The 25,899-nt window shown below is 46.5% G+C and overlaps 1 protein-coding gene across 23 annotated transcripts in view; it reads right to left on the bottom strand.

Annotated features, from left to right (window-relative positions):
• Window positions 1-645: 645 nt before the first annotated feature.
• Window positions 646-25,899, bottom strand: part of FAM222B (family with sequence similarity 222 member B) — a 101,742-nt gene continuing 76,488 nt past the window's right edge. For 10 of the 23 annotated variants that reach the window (XM_016932154.3, XM_054670167.1, XM_054670166.2 and 7 more), the window contains 2 exons: window positions 11,722-11,843; window positions 646-4,567 (listed from right to left, as the gene is read on the bottom strand). In XM_016932154.3, the coding sequence (XP_016787643.2) occupies window positions 2,946-4,567; window positions 11,722-11,803 (1,704 nt within the window). In that variant the 5' untranslated portion in view covers window positions 11,804-11,843 and the 3' untranslated portion in view covers window positions 646-2,945. Of the gene's footprint in view, window positions 4,568-11,721; window positions 11,844-21,865; window positions 21,968-25,899 lie in introns of those variants that run through there. The other 13 variants (XM_063798848.1, XM_063798850.1, XM_063798847.1 and 10 more) reach the window with 3 other exon arrangements.

Raw genomic sequence — 25,899 nt, 5'->3', positions numbered from 1 at the left:
GGCTCACGCCTGTAATCTCAGCACTTTGGGAGGCCGAGGCAGGTGGATCACTTGAGGTTGGGAGTTCGAGACCAGCCTGGCCAACATGGTGAAACCCCATCTCTACTAATAATACAAAAAATTAGCTGAGCGTGGTGGCAGGCACCTGTAATCCCAGCTACTCAGGAGGCTGAGACAGGAGAATCGTTTGAACCTGGGAAGTGGAGGTTGCAGTGAGCCGAGATCGTGCCATTGGACTCCAGCCTGGGCGACAGGGCAAGACTTCGCCTCAAACAAAACAAAACAACCAGATCCCCATTTCTCAATGACTTATGGCCCTTGGAATGCAAGTGGCAGGACCTTTTGGGCCTCCAGTGAGGGACAGCAAACCACACTTATCCTCAAACTTCACAGTAAGCCCACAGCAGCCCTGCCCAGGGAGAGGGCCTGTCAGCCGGGTACCCTGTGTCCAGGGTTTCATTGAAGAACTGTCTACAATCACCATAGCACCTGGCCTTAATGGATTTGGAGACGGCTTCTGGGTGGGATGCATATTACAGGGGTACCCCTTTTAAAAATTAGGAATTACTCCTATGAAGTATGTTAGAAACTGTTGTAAGAAAAAGTTACCTCAAACATTCACAGCACTAAACGAATAGAACAAGGTCAGAAAGCGAGGTTTTCTTATTTTTACTGGTTTATAATAATCTTAAAAACCCCATCACACCCATAAACCACCACAGGTGAGGTGAGAGAGATGGAGAATGAATGCTACAGTATGTGGATAGAATGGGGAATCCAGGTATTCCCTAGGGTAGTGTAGGATGGAGACAGGGAGTGTGGAGAGGAGGCCCTGGCTTGGACCCTTATTGCTGGCTGGGGGTTGGCTGGCAGAGGGGAGAGGGACTCAGGCTGAACTCCGAAGGAAGGAACATCTCACACCAAAGGCGAGGGCAGTTGGGGGTAGGGGGATCACAGTACATTTTCCATGCAGACTAAGGGTGGGAGTGAGAGCTTCAGAGGCTTGCACCCCTACACAGGAAGAGATGGGTTTGAGGTTGTTTGACTTAAAGCCCCCAAGTTGGTGTCTGGTCCAGTTTCCTAAAATAGCAGCTCACCTTTCAGGGAGAGGTATTGGGGAGGAAAAAAAAATACAGCAAGAATATCTGCTTTGGAGATCAAGCAAGGGATAGGGGGAAGACAGTGGTGCTCTTTAAATCTGACTCAGAAAAGCAGGAACTGGAAGAGGGCCCTGGGTGAGATGGCGGCCAACACCTTCGGAGAAGGCATTGAGTCAGAAGCTACAGGTGCTCCTGGGGGATCAGAACAGGGAGGTACCAGTGTTCACAGACGGCAGGAAAACAATTGGGAACAATAAATTAGGACTTCATGTTGCTATCATTTGGCATAACACAATCAGGCTTTTTTTTTTTCTTTTTCCTTTTAAATATAAGGCAACTTGCCAACACATAACTTAAAACTGGTCTTCAGTCACATTGCTTCAGATCACTAGAGAATTTCTGGCTAACGAACAGTAGTGGATAGTGAACAAAATGCAAAACCTTAAATAAGAACCATCAGCTGACATTCCCCAGAGACAAGAGGAAAGGTAAGGGCTTATTTCATCTGTAAAAAATAAAAAAGCCCAATTCTGCATCTTTAACAGAATGGTGCAAAAATGTGTAACAAAACAGTCTAAGTTTAAAATTACAGAGAAGTGTTTCTAGCCAACTAATTGTCGCTTGGGATGAGACGTGCTGAGCATGGAGTGGATGAAGGTATGCTCTAAGAATGGACAGAGGGCAGGAGGGGCTGTTTCCAATGTAGGCCCAGCTCCAGGTGTTAGAACCATGCTCATTTGGTAAAGGAAGTACTCAAAGAGCTTAAGGCTTTGTGTTTGTTTTTTTTTCCTTCATTAAACTGAGGGGCTGCACTAGAGGGTGAATGTACCTGTGGGGCCACTCACACACAATGCTACTCAAACCCACACTACATTCATACAGAAACGTAACGTTTAAAACTTACAGTGTAGAGCAATATTCTTAGCCAGTGTAGAGAGAACCAAATGCATTTTTTTTTTTTTTTTTTTTTGGTGTTTTTAATCCCAAACTCCAATGTGATCATTCCTTACCTACCTAATTCCTCAAGTAAGGTAGATTTTGTTTTTGTTGAGGGGAAAGGATAGGGGCTGTGGGGAGGTGAGTTAGGGGACAGGCAACAGTGAGAAAGGGATCTTGGGTATGCTCAAAGGTCACTGTATTTTTCTAGGTTTGGAAAGGGGAGTCTGGAACCAAGATGCCAATACAAAGACTTTTTCCCCCCATATCTCAAGAAATGGTCAAATACTTCCAAGATGCCCTTGAGATCAAGTGTGGCAAGGGCAAGTGCAGTGGCTGTGGGATCAATATAGACACAAAACAAAGCCTTGAGGAATGGAAAGGAACTTGAAGGATATGAAGACTGGGTCAGCTTTGATTTGAGATCCTTCGATGAGTAATTAGCTTTCAAAGCACCTGGGAAATCTTGCTTCTTAGTCCTGGAGGGAGGGGAAGGGGGGTAGCAACAGGTAGAGGTCTGGATTAGGGGCCTGAGCACCTATACTACCTCAACTAGGGCATTCCGTCAGCCCACACCTCAGTCGTCCTAAGGGAAACAGGAAGAGATTCAAGAAAAGATGGGTGGGAGCTGGCTGGAAATGGCCAAGGTGGAGAGACTAGCTGACAGGCAGGCAGTGGAGAGAAAAGCCTGGGCTTAGGGTTAGGTTCTAACATAAAACCAAAAGTTGCTGGAGGGGAGGACGAGACGACCTCTTCTGTCCCCACTTAGATCCCACCAAATTCCCTTTCTTAGACATCTAAGAATGATCACACTGGAGCAGTGAAACTTTGAAACTATCCAGTTACTTAAAAGACTAAACCTAGGAGGGTGATGTATGATGTGTTGCACGTGGAGGGCAGCAGGGCTACCTATCTATACCCTGGGTGCTGAATATGAAGACTTCGACTCTCTGTGGGATCGGGGGCTCGGTTGCCAGGGGCTCGGTTGCCAGGGGCTCGGTGGGCCTTGCTCAGCATGGCCAGGCTCTGTTCTCGGAAGCAGGCCTGTTGGAAATCCCCACTTAGGTAATCCACTGTTTGCATCAAGCTGTTCTGGCTTGCCACTGGACCGCCCCCGGTCCCTGCTCGGTAGTGGGCCCCAGGAGCTGCTGCACAGTCGAGGGGTGCACCTGTGGGCTGCCCACCGTGGAACGGCATGGCGAGGTCCTGAGACCCCGAGCTGTCGCTATTGGGAGTGGGCAGAATGTTGTTCCACAGGGGTTGGAAGTAGTGACCATTGGGGTAGGCCAATGGGGCTGCCATGCCGTTGACTGGTGGGGATGGGGTCGGCTTTTCCAGGGGTGGCTTCAGATGGAAGGACTGCGCCAGGCAGAGTTCCTGCGGGTAGGCAGGGGCCTTGCCTACAAAGCCAGGCCCTGCCAACTCGCGTCCTGCCGCATGCTTGCCTGTCAGGCCAGGGGCTGGCGTCCCACTAGCCTCGCTGCACATCTGCTGTAGGTGGGCCAGCTGGTGCTGGTTCCAGGTGACTGGCTTGAGGTCGCTAGGGTAGCCAGTGGGGACGCGAGAGATGCCTGTGGGCAGGTTGACAGGACCTGCAGCAGGCAACGCGGCGGTGGCCGCGTGGGTGTGCTCCATGGGATTGACCACACATGAAGGCATTGGTGTGGGGACGCTGTGGGTCGACACCCGGGTGCTTGCATTGATGAGCAGACTGCGACTAATGGGGCTGGGGTTGGCGATCTGGCCCTCACACACTGAGGTAGTGCTGATGCCTGCCCTCGTCTGGCAAAACTGGTTGATCTGGTGCACGATGCTACTCAGGTCCGGGGGCTGGCTGTGCTGCAGAGTGGCCGCCATTGAAAGGGGGATAGTTGAGGTAGACACGGTCACATTCGGGGGGGCATCTGAGTCTGGCATCTTCCGGCCTCCATGCAGCAAGGGATTGTGGGGGTGCTGGAGACCCTGGTGAGCCAGGGCCTGAGGGTGTACCAAGCCCTGGGTTTGGGCCATGGGCTGAGGGTGGCCCAGGCCCTGAGGCTGCTGGAGGCTCTGAGGGTGGGACAGTGCCTGGGGTGGCGGGATACCCTGAGGGTGCTGCAGCGTCTGGGGAGGGGCATGGGCCAGGGTCTGTGCATGCTGCAGGGCCTGCTGGCGGGCCAGAGCCTGGGCCTGGGGGTGGGCTAAAGTGCTGGGTGCCACAGTAGCATAGGGTGCCACTGGGGGGTTCATGATGGCCTCAGGGAGCAACCGGGCTCGGGTGCCGTCAAAGTCCTTGAGTATGCTTTTGGCTGGCACTTTGACAATGGCAAGCAGGCCTGCCTTGGTGGCAGCCTGTGTCGGGTAGGGGCTGTAGCGCTGGGCTGATGTGTCGAGGCCGTTCACAGTACGACGAACGTGTTTCCGCTGGGGAACCTTCACACTGTTGGGGAAGATTTTTATAGTCAGTGGGTTGTTTGCGACCTTCTTAGCATACGCATCCAATTCGGCTGGGGTAGGATAGTGAGCAGTTCTCATTTTCTGTGTAGTGTCCCCTAGAGAGAGAGAATGGGAAGGAGAGCAAAGAGGGAGAGGGAGCTCATCAGTGCCAAGGCAACCAGCCCTTCCAGATTCCCCTTTTGAGGGCCTGGGGTGGGGTGGGGAAGTGACTAGATTGTCATCTGTAGCCTTCATTCGAGACCTAGCTTCAGTCTTCACATTAACAAGCACTGCTAATGTTCAGTAAGTGCTTATAGTGGGCCAGGCCTTCTGCCAGGTGACAGGCCATCTCAATGAATCCTCACTATTGCTCTAGAAGCAGGCACTATCATCATTTACATTTTATAAATGAGGTAAGTAGAGATCAGAACAGCAAAGCATCTTTCAAAGTCTCATATCTTGGAGAACCAGAATTTGGCCAATTCTTAGAGAGGTAACCGAGAGTTCTCCCCCTACACAGAAATTCAGGGTCGCTGGGCGCGGTGGCTCACACTTGTAAATCCCAGCATTTTGGGAGGCCAAGGTGGGTGGATCATCTGAGGTCAGGAGTTCAAGACCAGCCTGGGCAACATGGCGAAACCCCGTCTCTACTAAAAATACAAAAAGTTAGCCAGGCGTGATGGCAAGCACCTGTAATCCCAGCTACTTGGGAGGCTGAGGCAGGAGGATTAATTGCTTGAACCCAGGAGGCGGAGGTTGCAGTGAGCCGACATCGCACCACTGCACTCCAGCCTGGGCGACAGAGCAAGACTCTGTCTCAGAAAAAGAAAAAAAAAAAAAAGAGAGAAATGCAGGGTCTGGAACTCTACCAGCCCATGTGGCTTGGGGGTAGGTTCTAAGCAAAGCTCCTTGTCAGGGCCATGGTGGCCCTTCAGTCTAGAGGGTACCCAGAGCTACGACTCTTCAGTCTGCAGGGACCAATGAGGGATCAGCTTTCCCTTGCATCTTGGCAGCTGGGGGGCTCTGCCCACTGGGTGGGCACCCTGAACAGTAGACAGAATGCTTCCTTTCAGGAGCAGAGGAATAAGCTGCCAACATCTCTCCCCTTCCCCATGTCACAAGTTCACTTTTGTTTACAGTTTACTCTATGCCTGACTGGGTGAGGATCAAAGGCTTTATTTATTTGCTTGAGAAGGAAGATAATAATGACAGGGCAGCAGGGAGGGAATTGAGAAGAAAGGATTCAGAGCATCTTTCAGTCCTTTCAGTCCTGAGAGCCAAAAATAGTCTGTATTTGGTCCATGTCAGCTGTCATTTTCCAAAAAGAAAGAGGAAAAACCTGCCTTCCTTTGGAGACTGCGGAAATGCCCACTCGGTGTGCCTCATTAATGTTAACAGTCTCTTTGTTCCCATCTCCTGTTGCCTCCCATCAGGGGGCTCAGCGGATGTCCGGCTTCCAGTCAAAAAGGAAAAGGTTCTGAGAACAAGGGCTCTTTAAGGATGCCAACCTCCTGCAAGGGGGCTCTGCTCTACTCTCTCGTCTCTGAGGGAGGGTCTCCCCTGAGTATACACAAAAGGTGCCTAATAAATGCCTGCTGAATGAGTACACAGACTGCCCAAAGCAGAATTGGCTTGGCAGGAAGCCCAGGCTCAGCTAGCTGACTCTCTCCTTACTTCCTCCTCTTGCAAAAGGCAGGAGGATAGGCCAACGACTAATCTGACTGAATGCCCAGCTTGTGGCCTCAGGTGGCCTTGGCCCAAAGGAGACCCTATTCAAAGTCACATCACTGGGCATCACCTAGAACAAAGGTAGGCTAATGAGCATATTAGAAGGAAAATGGGTACAGCTATCTTTGTTTGGTGATAATGCTGGTTAGCAACTCCTGCTCTGGGAAGCAGGAAAAGCAAGCTCAAGTCAGGAGGGGCAGAGAGATTTGGGCCCATGCTCACAAGCAGATCTGGGCAAAAAGAGCCAGGCATCCCCACCCCCCAAAACAGGTCTGTGCTTTCAAATACTGGCAAAAAAGTCTGGGATCACTGATTGAGAGCAAGTCCCTAAACTCAAGACATCAGAATTCCAACAGAAGCTGCCTTGGTCAACCACTGTACCTATGTGTCTTATTGGTCATAATCTCATATAATACTCCTAGCACAGTGCTTTAAACCTAGCCCACCTCCATGCTGGTGGGCTTCTCTCCTTGAAATCCAAGTAGAAGTCGTATAGTACCTTGATGAATAGAAGAGTCCCTTTGTTCCAAGTTAGTACCAACTCTGAGGTTTTTTTCTAGCAGAGGCAAGGGGGAAGCTTGACCTCATTCAGGAGTATGGAAGGGGACACTTATCCACATTGATTAGTTTTCTTTGTCCTGCCTCCACTGATGCTGAAATGGTGAAGAGGGCTGTCAAAGGATTCAGAAATAAAGTGAAATGAGGGTAGGGAGGGTGGCCACAAGGCTACAGTAGCTTTGTTAAGGAAGAACCCCAAAGATGAGTACAGTATATTGAACAAAAAAGGGGTATCATTCTGGGAATACAGCACCATCTACCTCACATACCAGACTTAAGCCTAACTCTTAAAAAAAGTTTTCTGCTGGGCGCAGTGGCTCATGCCTGTAATCCCGGCACTTTGGGAGGCCGAGGCGGGTGGATCACGAGGTCAGGAGTTCAAGACCAGCCTGCCCAGCATGGTGAAACCCTGTCTCTACTAAAAATACAAAAAATTAGCCTGGGATGGTGGAGCGCACCTGTAGTCCCAGCTACTTGGGAGGCTGAGGCAGGAGAATTGCTTGAACCCGGCAGGTGGAGGTTGCAGTGAGCAAAGATTGCACCACTGCACTCCAGCCTGGGTGACAGAGCGAGACTCCATCTCAAAAAAAAAAAAAAAAAAAAAAAAAAGTTTTCTCAGCTGGGCATGGTGGCTCACGCCTGTAATCCCAGCACTTTGGGAGGCCGAGGTGGGTGGATCACGAGGTCAGGAGTTCAAGACCAGCCTGGCCAAGATGGAGAAACCCCGTCTCTACTAAAAAAATACAAAAAATTAGCCGGGCATGGTGGCAGGTGCCTGTAATCCCAGCTACTCGGGAGGCTGAGGCAAAGAATTGCTTAAACCCGGGAGGCGGGGTTGCAGTGAGCCAAGATCGCACCACTGCACTCCAACCTGGGTGACAGAGTAAGACTCTGTCTCAAAAAAAAAAAAAAAAAAAAAAAGTTTTCTCAACACTTAATCACAGCCCCCACACAGGCACCCTAACTACTTATTTTCTTCTGTAATGTATTTCTGTAACTACACAGCCAACACAGATACCACAGCTTTGTAAACGACTTACTTAAATAGCTTATACCAATAGTGTCATTAATAGAGACATAGACAATGTATGGAATAGGAAATCTGTAGTTTGTAAAGGGTTAGAGAAACCTGTATTCAAGTACTAACTTCATCATTTGCCCATACTGAGAGCCTGTCATTCCTCAATTATCAACAGGGATGAATTCTGCTCTCCTACTTCACAGAATTACTAAGATCGAGAGTCAATGAACATTTTCACTAAATGAGCATTTTCATTGAAAATGAAACAATGATGGTCAATAGTTACCATTCAAGGATAGCAGATGTGGCTGGGTCTGACCACAGACAACACAAAGAAAACTGACTAAGGAAGCCCCAACTGCAGGACAACCTGGCCTTCAGCCTGAGAGTTAAATGTAACAGAAAGCACTGCTGTCTATTCCAGGATGGACTGGAGGCAATTTTCTGCCTGAAATTCAGTCCCCCCAATGGAGACCTCTCTGTTCATCCTTCTGTTTTGAAGGTCAGAGGGCACAGGTGGCATAGGCAACAGGAAACTCTATCTGTAGGCAGAGAGGCACAGGCAATGTGTTCAAACACAGATTTCAGAGTCTGAGCTGAGTATGGGCCAGTCACAGGACTGTCATGTGGCACTGGCAAGTGACAAACCCTCTCTCTATACCTTATCCTTGTGACAAAGGCAAGAGAGTCTTCCATATGAAACTTTTGAGGAATGGGTGAGAACATATGTGAAAATATTCAATATAGTGCCTGGCACATGGTAGCAACTTGACAAATGTTAGCTATTATTTCTATGACTTTATCCAGTCATTGGGTCAATCTGCCATTTCCAGACCCTTCCACTAGGGGGCAGATATGCATATAAAGAAGCAGTAAAAGAAGGTAATTTTGGCATTTGTCCCCGGAGCCCCAGTGCTCTGCCATGGAAGGAAATCAAAGTTGTTATCTGAAGATGGTTTAAGGACCAAGGACCTTTTATCAGCTATTCAAACAGTAAATATTTACAGAGCCACTACTATATTGTGATCCTGAGAAGGAGAAATACAGAGCAGAGGTTTAGGATTAAGAAAGAAAAAATTTCCGGTGGCGCATGCCTGTAATCTGAGCTACTCAAGAGACTAAGGCAGGAGCACTGCTTAAACCCGGGAGATGGAGGGTGCAGTGAACCGAGATTGCGCCACTGCACTCCAGTCTGGGTGACAGAGGGAGACTCCATCTCAAAAAAAAAAAAAAAAAAAGGCCGGGCATGGTGGCTCATGCCTGTCATCCCAGCACTTCGGGAGGCTGAGGTGGGCGGATTACCTGAGGTTGGGAGTTCAAGACCAGCCTGACCAACATGGAGAAACCCCGTCTCTACTAAAAATACAAAATTAGCCGGGCGTGGTGGCACATGCCTGTAATCCCACTACTCAGGAGACTGAGGCAGGAGAATCACTTGAACTTGGGAGGCGGAGGTTGCAGTGAGCCGAGATCGTGCCACTGCACTCCAGCCTGGGCGACAAGAGCAAAAGTCCTCCTCAAAATAATAAAATAAAGTGGGCTGGGTGTAGTGGCTCACACCTGTAATCCCAGCACTTTGAGAGGCCGAGGCAGGCAGATCACCTGAAGTCGGGAGTTCGAGACCAGCCTGACCAACATGAAGAAACCCTGTCTCTACTGAAAATACAAAATTAGCTGGGCATGGTGGTGCATGCCTGTAATCTCAGCTACTCACGAGGCTGAGGTAGAGAATTGCTTGAACCCAGAAGGCGGAGGTTGCGTTGAGCCGAGATCACGCCATTGCACTCCAGCCTGGGCGACAAGAGCAAAAGTCCTCCTCAAAATAATAAAATAAAGTGGGCTGGGTGTAGTGGCTCACACCTGTAATCCCAGCACTTTGAGAGGCCGAGGCAGGCAGATCACCTGAAGTCGGGAGTTCGAGACCAGCCTGACCAACATGAAGAAACCCTGTCTCTACTGAAAATACAAAATTAGCTGGGCATGGTGGTGCATGCCTGTAATCTCAGCTACTCACGAGGCTGAGGTAGAGAATTGCTTGAACCCAGAAGGCGGAGGTTGCGTTGAGCCGAGATCACGCCATTGCACTCCAGCCTAGGCAACAAGAGCAAAACTCTATCTAAAAAAAAAATAATTAAAAAATAAAAAAATAAATAATAAAAGTGAACACCAAGATAAAGCTGCCAATTTGCCCGTCCTCCAAGTGGCTTTTCCCTTGATATCACATCTTTGGGTAAAGCTGTCAGAGTGCGTTAAGGAACCCAGAACAAAGCAAGCTTCTCTTTGTCATCTTACTGCATGCCTCTAAGTACGTTCCCTCTCCAGTTGTGTCCCCAGAAGCCCAGAAATAGGCACAATGCAGTTAGGATGCTGATTTGGATGACCAGAGAGTATAACATAACACCTTCATCACCCAATTATCACTTATTAAGATAAAGGATGGGTTGAGAAAGCTATAGCAGAGCTTGCCTTATTGTGTCAGGCAACTGTAGAAGGAGGACTACCACCTTCAGCTGTTATTACATAGAGCTGGATTCACTGGCCAAATTCCAGAACTAGCCAGGCTCTGAGCCTTACACTCCCTCAAAGAAATGAAGTCCAAAGGCTGGACCATTTTTAACTTCTGATGATGTTCTCACATGGCAGGGGCTGGCAAACGACAGCCTGCGTGCCCAGTTGCTGTTTTTTTGTAAAAAAGTTTCATTGGAACACAGACACCCTCATTTGTTTATTGTCTGTGGCTGCCGTTGCCCTACAATGCCAGAGTTGAGTAGATGCAACAGAAACCATATGGCCCACAAAGCTTAAATTATTGGCTATCTGGGCTTTACAGAAAGTTTGTTAACCCCTGTCATAAGGGGTTCAGTTAAGGTGCTGAAGCACCTTTCCTATCAAAGGGAAGCCTAGCCACCTCAATGATTTCCCCTTTGTGCTCTGAATGGAAGGTCTATTCCAAATTTAGGGCTGTTTTTACACCTGAAGATACTATACATGGTAATGTGCCAAGAATAGAATATTTTCCTTGCAGATCATGTATTACAGGGAGAGAAGGTAGGAAGGAGTCTGGGAAAATATGAAGTATAAAACCCCAATTCCAGAAAGTTAAGACAAGAATCTAACAGTTTTCAAAGGCTCAATCTTCTGGGAAGTGTATTAGCAGGAAAATGCCCAGAGAGACTGAGAAAGCTAGCTCTCCATCTCTTCTGAGGGCAAAAGCTCCCTGACTTCCTGTGAACTAAAGTCACACTGACTCAGAAGGTAGGTAGCAAAGCCAAAGGGAACTGTCTGTTTCCATGGTAGACTACTAAGAGAGTTCAAAACAAGAGAACAGCATAGTTTATTTCAGAGATATAGTAAGTAATCTGGACTGTGAGTTTTCATTCAATTCCCTATGAAGGTTCAAACTGAAACACCTTTTTTAAGGGTGATATATATATATATATATATTTCCCCTGAAGCTCTTTATAGTTTTGTTGTTCAACAGAAAGCTATCAGCAACAATTAAAATTGAGATACATTGGGGAATTACAGAATTTAAGCAGACCCCTAATGGCTGGACACAGTGGCTCACACCTGTAATCCCAGCACTTTGGGAGGCCAAGTTAGGGGCATCACCTGAGATCAGGAGTTTGAGACCAGCCTGGCCAACATGGTGAAACCCTATCTCTACTAAAAATAGAAAATTAGCCAGGCATGGTGGTGGGCACCTGTAATCCCAGCTACTCGGGAGGCTGAAGCAAGAGAATTGCTTAACCCGGGAGGGAGAGGTTGCAGTGAGGCAATCAAGATCGCGTCATTGCACTCCAGCCTGGGTGACAAGAGCAAGACTTCGTCTTAAAAAAAAAAAAAAAAAAGAAAGGTGTCAAAATTCAAGGTCAGTGTACCCCAGATGTGCTTCAAGGACAGCCCAAATGTAGAGACAAAAACAAAGAATCACACATGCTCCATAGGATCCAGATTACTTACATTTCTGAAGTCCAGTGTTCATCTGCGTGTGAGAAAGAAGCTGAAAGGACAGGTTACCTGGCCCTGGTAGACAGGCTAGCATGGCAGACTGGCATCAACACAACATGGGGCAGTGGCTCACACTGTAATGAACAAAAACAAGGTCATGAAACACAAGGCAACTCATTCGAAGAAGAGAGTAGGAACACTGGATATGACTGGCGTGAGGCCCAAGTTTAGACACATAAAGCAATTTAATTAGCAGTGTGTTGGTTGAAAGTATACTTACATCTTTATCTGTGACGACAATTTGCTGTCAAATATCACTATGGTTAAAATGATTTTTCAGTTACCACAGATGTATGGATGGGAGAAATAAAACTGGAAAGCACCTATTCATACAACTGGAAAGTACAGGTGCATTTATAATGTCTCAGTATTCCTGAGGAGAGTGGGCCCTCATAGGGCCTGGCTCAGCCAGCCCATTTATAGGCCTGGTTGGAGACCAGCCAGACATTTTCAGAAGCAGCACATTATATGATTGCAAAGGTACCCAATGTCTGACTTGTGAGCCAGTAATATGAACCCACTTTTATTTTATTTTTTTTGAGACGGAGTTTCACTCTTGTTGCCCAGGCTGGAGTGCCATGGTGCGATCTTGGCTCACTGCAACCTCTGCCTCCCAGGTTCAAGCGATTCTCCTGCTTCAGCCTCCTGAGTAGCTGGGATTAAAGGCGCCCGCCACCACGCCTGGCTAATTTCTTTGTATTTTTAGTAGGGACGGGGTTTCATCATGTTGGCCAGGCTGGTCTCGAACTCCTGACCTCAGTTGATCCGCCCACCTCGGCCTCCCAAAGTGCCGGGATTACAGGTGTGAGCCACTGCACCCGGCCATGAACTTACATTTATTTATTTATTTATTTATTTATTTATTTATTTAAGACAGAGTTCTGCTGTCACCTAGGCTGGAGTGCAGTGGTACAATTTCGGCTCACTGCAACCCTTGACTCCTGAGTTCAAGCGATTCTCATCCCTCAGCCTCTCTAGCAGCTGGGATTACAGGCGCATGCCGCCATGCCCAGCCAATTTTTGTACTTTTAGTAGAGATGGGGTTTCACCATGTTGGTGAGGCTGGTCTCAAACTCCTGACCTCAGGTGGTCCGCCCGCCTCAGCTTCCCAAAGTGCTGTGATTACAGTCATGAGCCACCGCACCTGGCCGAACTCACTTTTAAATGGAAGGAGGAAAGCATCCTAGGAGGCACAATTAACCACTGTTAAAGCAAATTCTGTTTGCAAATTTCTGGGGCTTCACCCTTCCTGACATGCAATTAGACCTCCTGAACTACCTCTCCCACCCCCTCAAAAGAAATGCATTGCTCCCAGACTAAAGCAAGGAGAAAGGCTGCCAGCAGCTCTCTTCGTGCAGGCAATCCTGACATGTCAAGACCGCATGAGTTTCATTAGTGATGTTTACCAACCAGACATACACAGCCCAAGCAAGCAGACATTCATGAGGCCTTCTGTAGCGAAAGAAGCCCTGTCAACAATGCAAGCTCCTTAGGTAACAGAAATACGATTTTCCTAAATAAGTACATGAACTTCTTTTCCCATATTTCAGAAACCAAGGTGGCAAATTATGGCTTTAGATCACAGCAAAAAAGGAGTGGGGGAAAAGCTCAAAAGTTAAAGACGACAAAAATCTCCTTATTTTCTTGAGAGGGCTCTCTCAGGTATATTAAACTACCTTGTCATGATGAGTATCAGAGGGCTCCTGCTTCCAAGACCAGGTAGCTGAAAAGACACTTTGTAAAAGAGGCTGCTCAAACTGTGTCTAAGATAGCAACTGCAGAAAGAACTGAAGATTGAATGCCTTAATGAGAATAGAGCTGTCCAAGAGTTCTGGCACAGCGTCAGTCTTTTTAAGATCTCTGGTGGGTGGGAAAACAGAATGAACACAGTGAGCCAACTTCAGTGCCTCAAGAAAAAAAAAAAGTCTTGGCCGGGCACGGTGGCTCACACCTGTAATCCCAGCACTTTGGGAGGCCGAGGCGGGCAGATTACCTGAGGTCAGGAGTTCGAGAAACAGCATGGCCAACGTGGTGAAACCCTGTCTCTACTAAAAATACAAAATTAGCTGGGCATGGTGGCGCATGCCTGTAGTCCCAGCTACTCAGGAGGCTGAGGCAGGAGAACTGCTTGAACCCGGAAGGCAGAGGTTGCAGTGAGCAGAGGCTGCGCCACTGCACTCCAGCCCGGGCCACAAGAGTAAAACTCTGTCTCAAAAAAAAAAAAAAAAAGAGAGAGACTTCTGTTGGGGTCTGGATGCTGATCTTTACATAATAACTTCTCCCTTAAGACCCTAACACAGCTGAAGGCAAACTCCAAGGAAAGGAAGAGAATTAACAAGTACTGGGAGCTAAAACTGTGAAATGGGCTGTATGAGGGGCTTTAGTGATGTTTTCTTAATTGAGTCTCTCAAGCCTTGGAAACAGGTAACAAACTTCACCTGTCATCTCATCATCTCTAGATGGGATTACTATTAGCCTTCTAAATGGTCTGTTCCACGCTTACCCTTTATCACCCAATCTATTCTCTATTCAGCAATGTTAATTCTTTTTTTTTTTTTTTTTTTTTTTTGAGATGGAGTCTTGCTCTGTTCCCCAGCCTGGAGTGCAGTGGTGCGATCTCGGTTCACTGCAACCTCCGCTCCTGGGTTCACGCCATTCTCCTGCCTCAGCCTCCCAAGTAGCTGGGACTACAGGCGCCTGCCACCATGCCCGGATAATTTTTTTTTGTATTTTTAGTAGAGATGGGGTTTCACCGTGTTAGCCAGGATGGTCTCAATCTCCTGACCTCATGATCCGCCCGCCTCGGCCTCCCAAAGTGCTGGGATTACAGGCGTAAGCCACCGCGCCTGGCCCAAACGGGGTTTCACCCCGTGTTGGCCAGGATGGTCTCAATCTCTTGACCTCGTGTTCCGCCCGCCTCGGCCTCCCAAAGTGCTGGGATTACAGACGTGAGCCACCGCGCCCGGCCAATTCTGTTAACTGGAAGTCAGAGCAGCTCAAATATCTCTAATGACTTTCCATCTAAGAATAAAATACAAAATCCTAACATGGACCCCAAGGCCCTCCATGATCTATTACTACTGGTTCTCTGACCTCACCTTCTGACCTACCCTGCCCTCTCTTGCTGACTTACTTCCAGCCACCATGGTCTCACCATGGTTTCCCTGCAGTTCCTTCAACGAGCCAAACACGCTACCGCTTCAGGACTTTGTCCTTACCATTCCCTCTGCCTGGAATGTTCTTGCCCCAGATGTCTACTTATTTTTCTAGCTCCCTCACTTCATTCAGGTTTCTGCTTAAACGTCACTTCCTAAGGGGAGGGCTTCTTTGACCTCCATGTCTAAAACAGTATCCTTATTTCCCTCATTTTTTTCTTTTAAAATCTATCCTGAGACCCTGAACTCAACAATTCCTCCCACACAATTAACCCCAGGCACGTGGCCCTTCCTGTTGTTAACTCCTCTATTTCCCTCACTTTTTACCACCATCATTACCACCTGTTTTACGTCCATCTCTCTCCACCCCACTAGGATATAAACTCAGTAAGAACAGACCCTTGGTTCGTTTTGTTCATTATTATATCTAGAAAAGCATCATCTACTAACACTTACTAGGCTCTCCATAAGTAACTTGACCATATAAAAGGCAGATTGTTATTAATTTTTTGAGGTTGTCATTTAATCTACATATGTCAATCTATTAATGATGGCAGAGCCCAGGACTGAAACCTAGATTTGACTTTTCCCAAAGCCTGTGGCTCACTCTTCAACTCCAGGCTCTATCAGTTTCCTTTTTCTTCAGACAGCCTATCAGCCAGGCTGGAGTGCAGCAGTGCCATCTTGGCTCACTGCAACCTCCACCTCCCACGTTCAAGCGATTCTCCTGCCTCAGCCTCCCAAGCAGCTGGGATTACAGGTATGCACCACTATGCCCAGCTAATTTTTTTTTTTTTTTTGAGACAGAGTCTTGCTCTCTCACCCAGGCTGGAGTGCGGTGGCGCCTTCTCGGCGACTACAATGCTCCGCCTCCTGGGTTCCCGCCATTCTCCTGCCTCAGCCTCCAGAGTAGCTGGGACTACAGGCCCCGCCATCGTGCCCGGCTAATTTTTTGTATTTTTAGTAGAGACGGGGTTTCACTGTGTTAGCCAGGATGGTCATGATCTCCTGACCCCGTGATCTGCCCGCCTCAGCCTCCCAAAGTGCTGGGATTACGGCGTGAACCACAGTGTTGGGCCATATCAGTTTCCATTTTGAATAGTACATTCAGAAGGTTCTAAGGGTCACAATGTCTATGATTAAGAGGCAATTATATATATATATGTGTGTGTGTATAAATATGTGTGTGTATATATATATTTTTTTTTCTTTTTTTTTTTTAAAGGAGAGGGTGCAATGATGCTCCCTAGTTAGTAAGAGTCCCATCTTGGCCTTCTAAGGGAAAGATAGGTAAATGAAAAGACTGCTAAATCCAAGGTCAGACAGCATATAGAAGGCTTTATAAAAGAACAGGAAAACTCAGAACACTAAATAAGAGAGTGCTTTCTTGGACTCTGCAGTTGGCCTCAATTATCGGATCTGGAATATTACTTTTTACGATTTTGGAAGCCAATACACACCTGTAGGAACAACTGAGGAAGGTAGAGTATGATTAGTCTTTTTACCTTTCAGTGTGTATCAATGTTAAGTGAACAAGAGCAAAAGGAAAACCATATATTTAGTATTTTGCAACATATATAAAATAACAACACTGGCTGGGCGTGGTGGCTCAAGCCTGTAATCCCAGCACTTTGGGAGGCCGAGGCAGGGGGATCACAAGGTCAGGAGTTTGAGACCAGCCTGGCCAACATAGTGAAACTCCGTCTCTACTCAAAATACAAAAAATTAGTCGGGCGTGGTGATGGGCACCTGTAATCCTAGCTACTCGGGAGGCTGAGGCATGATGATCGCTTGAACCTGGGAGGCAGAGGTTGTCGTGAGCTGAGATTTTGCCACTGCACACCAGCCCGGGAAACAGTGCGAGACTCCGTCTTAACATGAAAAACATGAACAGCCGCTACTATCTGGGGGCAGTTTTTTGTCTTTATACTTTGGCATGTATATTATTTCTACAAATAATTTTAAAGGCCAGGTGCGGTGGCTCATGCCTGTAATCTCAGCACTTTGGGAGGCCGAGGTGGGCGGATCACGAGGTCAGGAGATCGAGACTATCCTGGCTAACACAGTGAAACCCTGTCTCTACTAAAAAATACAAAAAATTAGCCAGGTGTTTGGTGGCGGGCACCTGCAGTCCCAGCTACTCAGGAGTCTGAGGCAGGAGAATGGCATGAACCCGGGAGGCGGAGCTTGCAGTGAGCCAAGATGGAGCCACTGAGATCCAGCCTGGGCAACAGAGCGAGACTATGTCTCAAAATAGTAATAATAATAATTTTAAAATAAGGGGGAAAAAATCACTGATAAACCAAAAACCTCAACCTTAAGAAACGTTCACATCTGTATAGCTGATACTCTGACGATGGGGATACAAAAACACCTTCACTCAGTGGTCTTGCAGATATCATTTTTTTCCCAGTATTTTTTGGAAAGAACCAATCTTTGTCTTTTTTTCTCCTTCTTCAGGGAACTTTATGAATCCAGAAAGAGCCAATGTTTGAATGATTACTGCAATCTCACATCTATTAAATCCTGATACCTGCAACCAAGAGATGAGTAGGAGATGTGGATCCTAAGAGGTGACCTGTAACATACTGCCCCTCAAACCACACCTTTGGATTTCAATAGAAAGAACAGAGAGAGGCCGGTCGCGGTGGCTCATGCCTGTAATCCCAGCACTTTGGGAGGCCGAGGCGGGCGGATCACGAGGTCAAGAGATCGAGACCATCCTGGCTAACACAGTGAAACCCCATCTCCACTAAAAAAAAAATACAAAAAAAAAAAAAAAAAAAAAGAACAGAGAGAATTAAACCAGCTAGGGCCACACGCGGTGGCTCACGTCTATAATCCCAGCACTTTGGGAGGCCAAGGTGGGCAGATCAGAAGGTCAGGAGTTCGAGACCAGCCTGGCCAATATGGTGAAACCCCATCTCTACTAAAAATAGAAAAATTAGCTGGGCATGGCAGTGGGCGCCTGTAGTCCCACCTACTCAGGAGGCTGAGGCAGAAGAATCGCTTGAACTAGGGAGGCGGAGGCTGCAGTGAGCCGAGATCGCGCCACTGCACTCCAGCCTCGGCGACAGAGCGAGACTGTGTCTCAAAACAAAACAAAAGAAAAAACAGCTAAACTATGGCAAAGAGGCATTAATGAATTTATTGATAGCAAACAAAGAAGTAAAGATAAGAGGTGAATTCAGCAGACTCCAGAAAGTCAACTTTTGGTTTGGGCAGGAAGGAGTGAACCAGTAAGAAACAGAGCTTGAGGTCCTCCGTGATTACAGTCCCAAGAAGAAACTTCCACAAGTCTAGAATACTCTAGAGCTCTCACTGGCATGAAACGAACTGCTAAGATTACAGTCCATAATTTGTGATCCTTGCTTTAAGAATTCTGGGATCCAGGGCAGGTGCGGTGGCTCATGCCTGTAATCCCCAGCACTTTGGGAGGCCAAGACGGGTGGATTACCTGAGGTCAGGAGTTCAGGACCAGACTGGCCAACGTGGTGAAACCCCATCTCTACTAAAAAAAAATACAAAAAATTAGCCGGGCGTGGTGGTGGGTGCCTGTAATCCCAGCTACTCGATAGGCTGAGACAGAATTGCTTGAACCTGGGAGGTGGAGGTTGCAATGAGCTTAGATCACGTCATTGCACTCCAACCTGGGTAATAAGAGCGAAACTCTGTCTCAAAAAAAAAAAAAAAAAAAGAATTCTGGGATCCAATCAGGCACATTGGCTCACGCCTGTAATCCAAGCACTTTGGGAGGCCAAGGTGGGAGGATCACATTAGGTCAGGAGTTTGAGACCAGCCTGGCCAACATGGCAAAACCCCATCTCTACGAAAAATACAAAATTAGCCGGGCATGGTGGCATGTGCTTGTAATCCCAGCTACTCGAGAGGCTGAGGCAGGAGAATCACCTGGGTCCAGAAGGCGGAGGTTGCAGTGAGCCGAGATCACGCCACTCCACTCCAGCCTGGGCAACACAGCGAGCCTCTGTCTCAAAAAAAAAAAGAATTCTGGGATCCATTTGTCATCCTTTCCAGAAGACTTCCTCCAGTACTAAGAAAGTCCACAAGCCCCTTGACCAGTTTCACTGACGTCAAGAATCAGATCCTGCTAGGGTAGAAAAGGTACGGAATGAGCTCAGACTGTGGCAAGGTCATGAGGGTTGTGATGAAACAAGAATGAAACAACCTCTCCCCACAACATATTCTAGAAAGCAGAGATGTCAGAATAAAGGAATCCTCCAGAGGCCTGGCGGCTGAGTGGAGGCATTTTATTTAAAAGCTTCAAACTACCCACACCTTTTGATTACCATCTGGCTTTTTCTATTTTTCTTTTGTTTTCTTTTTTTTTTTCCTGGACAGAATTGACTGGGGTCTGACTTTTTCTTAAATGTAAATTCCAATATAACTTTACAGCTGGTATTTCCAGAATTAGATCCAGAAATCAACACTAGCACTACTCTCTGAAAGTGTTTCAGAATTCAACTCTTAACTGCTGAAGAGAATCAAGTAGTAACCTGGAGCAGGCCAAATGAGTTACAGACATTACAGAGAAAGATCGATCACTTTGGCAGAGCCTCTCTGTGAGCTTTAGCTAGTTTTCCTAACGCCAGCTGGTATGCTACGTTAGCTACCCAAGGCAGGGGGACTACGGTATCACAGTGACCACAGAACTAAGCTTTTCCAACTCTCCTGGGGCACCTGCACAAGTGCTAGCATTTCCCAGACTACCTCTAATTAAGGAACAAACCTTTTTCCCTACTGGAAAATTCAAAAGTGCTTTCATCTCTGCTCCCTGCCCCCGACCAGAAGAGGTTTTATTAGAGTTCTGATGTCACACTCTCTGCTTTCCTGGGTGGCATCTGAAAAAGGACCACCTGTGCCCTCAGGGTAGATTTGTGCCAGTGAGAAAACCTCAGCTTCAGGAATTCATGACCAGCCTGGTCAACATGGTGAAACCCCGTCTCTACTAAAAATACAAAAATTAGCTGGGCATGGTGGCACACACCTGTAATCCCAGCTACTCAGGAGGCTGAGGCAAGAGAATCGCTTGAACTCGGGAGGTGGAGGGTGCAGTGAGCTGAGATGGCACCACTGCACTCCAGCCAGGGCCACAGGGCGAGACTCCGTCTCAAAATAAATAAAATTAAATAAATAAATAAATAAATAAAACAAACAAAAAAAATCTCAGTTGTTTTTTTTTTTTTTTTTTTTTGAGACAGTCTTGCTCTGTTGCCCAGGCTGGAGTGCAGTGGCGCGATCTCAGGTCACTACAACCTCTGCCTCCTGGGTTCAAGCAATTCTCCTGCCTCAGCCTCCTGAGTAGCTGGGATTACAGGTGTGCACCACCATGCCCGACTAATTTTTGTATTTTTAGTACAAACAGGGTTTCACCATGTTGGCCAGGCTGGTCTCCAACTCCCCACCTCGGCCTCCCAAGGTGCTGGGATTACAGACATGGGCCACACCGCCCAGCCTCATGTTTTTTGATGGGAAAAGGAGGAGAAGATAAAGTACTGGCAAAGGCATTTTTCCTTGGGGAATGGGGGATAAAGTGATCTCTAGAGAGCTCACTTCCCAGCATAGCCTCGCCACTCACAATCTAGTGTCTTTCAGTACTTCATTAGTTCTCTTCTGCCTTCCTTTCACTGCCTTCAGAAAAAAAAAAACACACAGACAAAAAACAACAGCTCCCCTAGCCCCCAAAAACCCAGGGTGGCCAGCCCAGCTTCTGATTCATGCTGTGGCTCAAAAATGAAGTTTACACACTTGAATTAAAAAGTAAAATTGGAGGTCGTGCGTGGTGGCTCACACCTGGAATCCCCAGCACTTCGGGAGGCTGAGGTGCATGGATCACTTGAGGTCAGGAGTTCGTGACCAGCCTGGCCAACATGGTGAAGCTCTGTCTCTACTAAAAATACAAAAATTAGCCGGGCATGGTGGCTCAAGACTATAGTCCCAGCTACTCAGGAGGCTGAAGCAGGAGAATCACTTGAACCCAGGAGATGGAGGTTGCAGTGAGCCAAGATGGCGCCACTACACTCCAGCCTGGGTGACAGAGCAAGACTCCATCTCCAAAAAAAAAACAAAAAACAAAAACAAAAAAACAAAAAAAAAGAGCCGGGCATGGTGGTGTGCACCTGTAATCCCAGCTACTTGGGAGGCTGAGGCACGAGAGTAGCTTGAACCCAGGAGGCAGAGGTTGCAGTAAGCCAAGATCATGCCACTGCACTCCAGCCTGGGCAACAGAGCGAGACTCCGTCTCAAAAAAAAAAAAAAAAAAAAATGTCATTGCCAATATCTGATTCTTCTCATCCATGAGCCAAAGGCTTACCTAAAAAGACTTTTTTTTTTTTTTTTTTTTTTTTTTTGAGACAGGGTCTCACTCTGTCACTCAGGCTGGAGTACAGTGGCACAAACACGGCTCACTGTAGTCTCAACCTCCCGGGCTCAAGCAATCCTCCTGCTTCAGCCTCCTGTGTAGCTGGGACCAGGGGCATGCCACCACCTGGTTAATTTTTAAAAATTTTTTTGTAGAGATGGGGTCTCACTTTGTTGCCCAGGCTGCTGCTGAACTCCTGCTGAAGCAATCTTCTGGCCTCAAGTGGCCTCCCAAAGTGCTGAGATTACAGGTATGAGCCTCGGTGCCAGCCAAAAGACTCCTTTTGATAATCAAGGGGAAAGTTTTATCCTACACTGCTCCCTATTCCGTTACTCCTGGGTTCCAAGAAATGTAGCTTAAACCTAAGGGAGACACCAAAATGCTGCTCTGGGAAAAATAAGCAGCACCAAAGACTTCAAAAATTACAAGTTTATCAAATCAGACTCTGCAAAATCAGTCATCTTTATGGTCTGTTACAATGAAACAATCCATTCAACAGGTAATTTTGTTAGCCCAAATAACTAAGAATCCCCCAACTAGTACATTTCACTATATGACTGACCTGAATAATGTTTAGCCATTGCTCAAAGGCCTTTTTCTTCTCCATCTTTAACTCAATAGGGGACCGTAAAGTCACTTGCAATTGTGACCTCACAACTCTAGGCTAGAGGAAACAGCAAGGAAGAGAGATGGGTATTTACTCTAGACTTACTCTCCTGAAAATCTAGAAATATATCTGCCACAAACCATCTTCATGCTGCTGAACACATGTGGCTCAAGGCATTTGGAAACCTGCTTCTAAACTATACCCTTAGAACCTGTCACAACAGGTCCTCTTCCCATCCTGTTTCCTGTCCCCACCCTGATTCCCCCAAAGGTACTATTTATACCACTGCTCTCTTTGGCAAGGATACTCTGTCCGGGATCTACTTATTATTACTTAACTCATCTCTGATCCAGAGTTTTCTCTTGAATTCTTTATTATTCAGGTACCAGGGAAGTATTCTCCCTGCATATTCTAACTTTTCAATTTGAGTGTGACCTTCCTAAGACCACAGCCTGTCTCCTAATCATCCTTCCATGTTACAGAGTCAGGGGCAAGATTATTCAGACAATAAATGTTTAATAACTTTTACTGGCTCACATTCCTGAAGGATAGCACATACTTTAATTCCAGGCTCCGAAAATTTGTGGTACATGGATAATACAAGTGTTAACAACTGTGTGTGTATGTGTGTGCGTACAGGTAACTTTACTAGGGGAGTGAGAGGAAAGAGGAGATAAAAATGCCTGGTACTTTTTTTTTTTCTTCAGTTTTTTGAGACAAGGTCTCACTTAGGTGGTCCAGGCTGGAGTGTGGTGGCTTAATCTTGGCTCACCGTAGCCTTGACTTCCTGGGTTCAGGTGATCCTCCAACTTCAGCCTCCCGAGTAGCTGGGACTGCAGGCATGAGCTACCATGCCTGGCTAATATTTTGTATTTTTAGTAGTGACAGGGTTTCATCATGTTGCCCAGGTTGGACTTTTTTTTTTTTTTTTTAAGCCTGGGCACTACTTCTGCACTGTATTGAAAAGTATTATTTGGCCTCTGTGTTTTTGCTTTTTTATTTTACTGTAAGTTCTGGGATACATGTGCAGAACGTGCAGGTTTGTTACATAGGTATACATGTGCCATGGTAGTTTGCTGCACCTATCAACCTGTCATCTAGGTTTTAAGCCCCAGATATGCATTAGTATTTGTCCTAATGCTCTCCCTCCCCTTACCCTCCACCCACCGACAGGTCCTGGTATATGATGTTCCCCTATGTCCATGTGTTCTCACTGTTCAGCTCCCACTTATGAGTGAGAACATGCGGTGTTTGGTTTTCTGTTCCTGTGTTAGTTTGCTGAGAATGATGGTTTCCTGCTTCGTTCGTGTCCCTGCAAAGGACATGAACTCATTCTTTTTTATGGCTGCAGCCTTCTGTGTTTTAATGTTTTAATTCCTATTAAGTAAAAATGAGTGTTCCCCCCACCCCCGCTTTTTTTTTTTTTTTTTGAGACAGGGCCTCCTTCTGTCACCCAGACTGGAATATGGTGGTGTGATCTTGGTTCACTGAAACCTCCACCTCCTGGGCTCAGGCAATCCTTGCACCTCAGCTTCCTGAGTAGCTGGGACTACAGGCGCATGTCATCATGCCTAGCTAATTTTGTGTGTGTGTGTATATATATATATATATATATATATATATATATATTTTTTTTTTTTTTTTTTGGTAGAAGTGGGGTTTTGCCATGTTGCCCAGCCTGGTCTTGAACTCCGAACTCAAGTGATCCACCCACCTCAGCCTCCCAAAGTGCTGGGATTAGAGGTGTGAACCACCTCACCAAGCCAATTTTTCATTACGTTATATAATAGACTTGAGGTTTCAAAGCTCTATCAGGACTGGATCACTGTAACTTGAGCTGAACTACCTTAGAAAGGTAGAGTGACCACTGCATTTAATCACATTCATAATTCTAAGCAGAGTTGTCAGACTGAGTAGAATTTTGCTCATAAGTACCTGGGTCTATGCTCAGCAAGGCAATGAAAACATCAAGAGACCAGAAGAATTCTGCCAAACACTTAAGGTAAAACTAGTACCAATTCTTCTCAAACTCTTCCCAAAAATCAAAGATGACGAATACTTCCAGATACACTTCCAAACTCATTTTACGACGTCGGCATTACCCTGATACCAAAGCAAGACAAGGACACTACAAGAAAATTACAGGTCAATATCCCTGATGAACAAATATGCAAAAATCCTCAACAAAATACTAACAAACCAAATTCAACAGCCCATTAAAAGAAGCATTCACCATGATCAAGTGAGATTTATCCCAGGAATACAAGGGTGGTTCAACATAAACGAATCTATAAATGTGATAAACCATACAAGCAAAGTGAAGGGCAAAAACCATATGATCATCACAACAGATGCAAAAAAGCATCTGACAGGCCGGGCGCGCTGGCTCAAGCCTGTAATCCCAGCACTTTGGGAGGCTGAGGCAGGCGGATCATGAGATCAGGAGATCGTGACCATCCTGGCTAACACGGTGAAACCCAGTCTCTACTAAAAATACAAAAAATCAGCCGGGTGTGGTGGCGGGTGCCTGTAGTCCCAGCTACTCTGGAAGCTGAGGCAGGAGAATGGCGTGAACCCCGGAGGCGGAGCTTGCAGTGAGTCGAGATTGCGCCACTGCTCTCCGGCCTGGGCGACAGAGCGAGACTCCGTCTCAAAATAAATAAATAAATAAATAAATAAAGCATCTGACAAAATTCAGCATACTTTCATGAGAAAAACTCAACAAATTGGGTATAAAAGGAATGTACCTCAATACATAAAGGCCATATACGACAAGACTTCAGCTAACATCATACTCAACGGTGGACAGCTGAATGCTTTTCCTCTAAGATCAGGAAAAAGACAAGGACTACTCTAGCCACTTTTTTTTTTTGAGATGAAGTCTCACTCTGTCGCCCAGGCTGGAGTGCAATGATGCGATCTCAGCTCACTGCAACCTCTGCCTCCCGGGGTTCAAGTGATTCTCCTTCATCAGCCTCCTGAGTAGCTGGGACTATAGGTGCACGCCACCATGTCCGGCTAATTTTTATATTTTTAGTAGAGACGGGGTTTCACCATACTGGCCAGGATGGTCTCGATCTCCTGACCTCATGATCTATCCGCCTCAGCCCACTCCAGCCACTTTTATTCAACATAGTACTGTAAGTCCCAGACAGAGCAATTAGGCAAGAAAAATAAATAAAAAGACATCTAAATCGGAAAGGAAGTAAAATTTTCTCTGTTTGCAGATGGCATGATCTTACATATAGAAAACGCTAAAGACTCCAAAAAACTACTAGAACTAATGAACAAATTCAGTTAAGTAGTAGCATAAGGAAATCAATGTATAAAAATCAGCAGTGTTTCTATGTACTAAGAACAAACTATCCAAAAAAGAAATAAATAAAACAATCTCACAATAACTACCAAAAAAAAAAAAAAAAAAAAAAAGGCTTGGGAATAAATTTATTCAAAGAGGTGAAAGACCCATACACTAATAAGTATAAAATATTGAAGAGGATGGGTGCGGTGGCTCATGACAGTAATTCCAGCACTTTGGGAGACTGATGTGGGCAGATCACCTGAGGTCAGTAGTTCGAGACCAGCCTAGCTAACATAGAGAAACCCCATCTCTACTAAATATACACAAATTAGGCGGTCGTGGTGGCAGGCACCTGTAATACCAGCTACTCGGAAGGCTGCAGCAGGAGAATCGCCTGAACTTGGGAGGCGGAGGTTGCAGTGAGCCGAGATCGCACCATTGGACTCCAACCTGGATGACAGGAGTGAAACTCCGTCTCAAAAAAAAAACCCAAAGAAACAAAAACAGAGTTCAGAGACAATCTACAGGGAGAGAGAAAATATTTGCAAACCATACATCCAATAAGGGGTTAATATCCAAAATACATAAAGAAATGACTCAACAGCAACAAAACAACCCAATTAAGAAATGGGAATAGAACTCAAAAGACACTGCTCCAAAGACATACAAATGGCCAATAGGTACGTGA

This window comes from Pan troglodytes, chromosome 19, assembly GCF_028858775.2.
Source record: "Pan troglodytes isolate AG18354 chromosome 19, NHGRI_mPanTro3-v2.0_pri, whole genome shotgun sequence".
In the NCBI taxonomy this organism is placed as follows: Eukaryota; Metazoa; Chordata; class Mammalia; order Primates; family Hominidae; genus Pan; species Pan troglodytes.
This window is presented reverse-complemented; position numbering and strand designations above follow the sequence as displayed.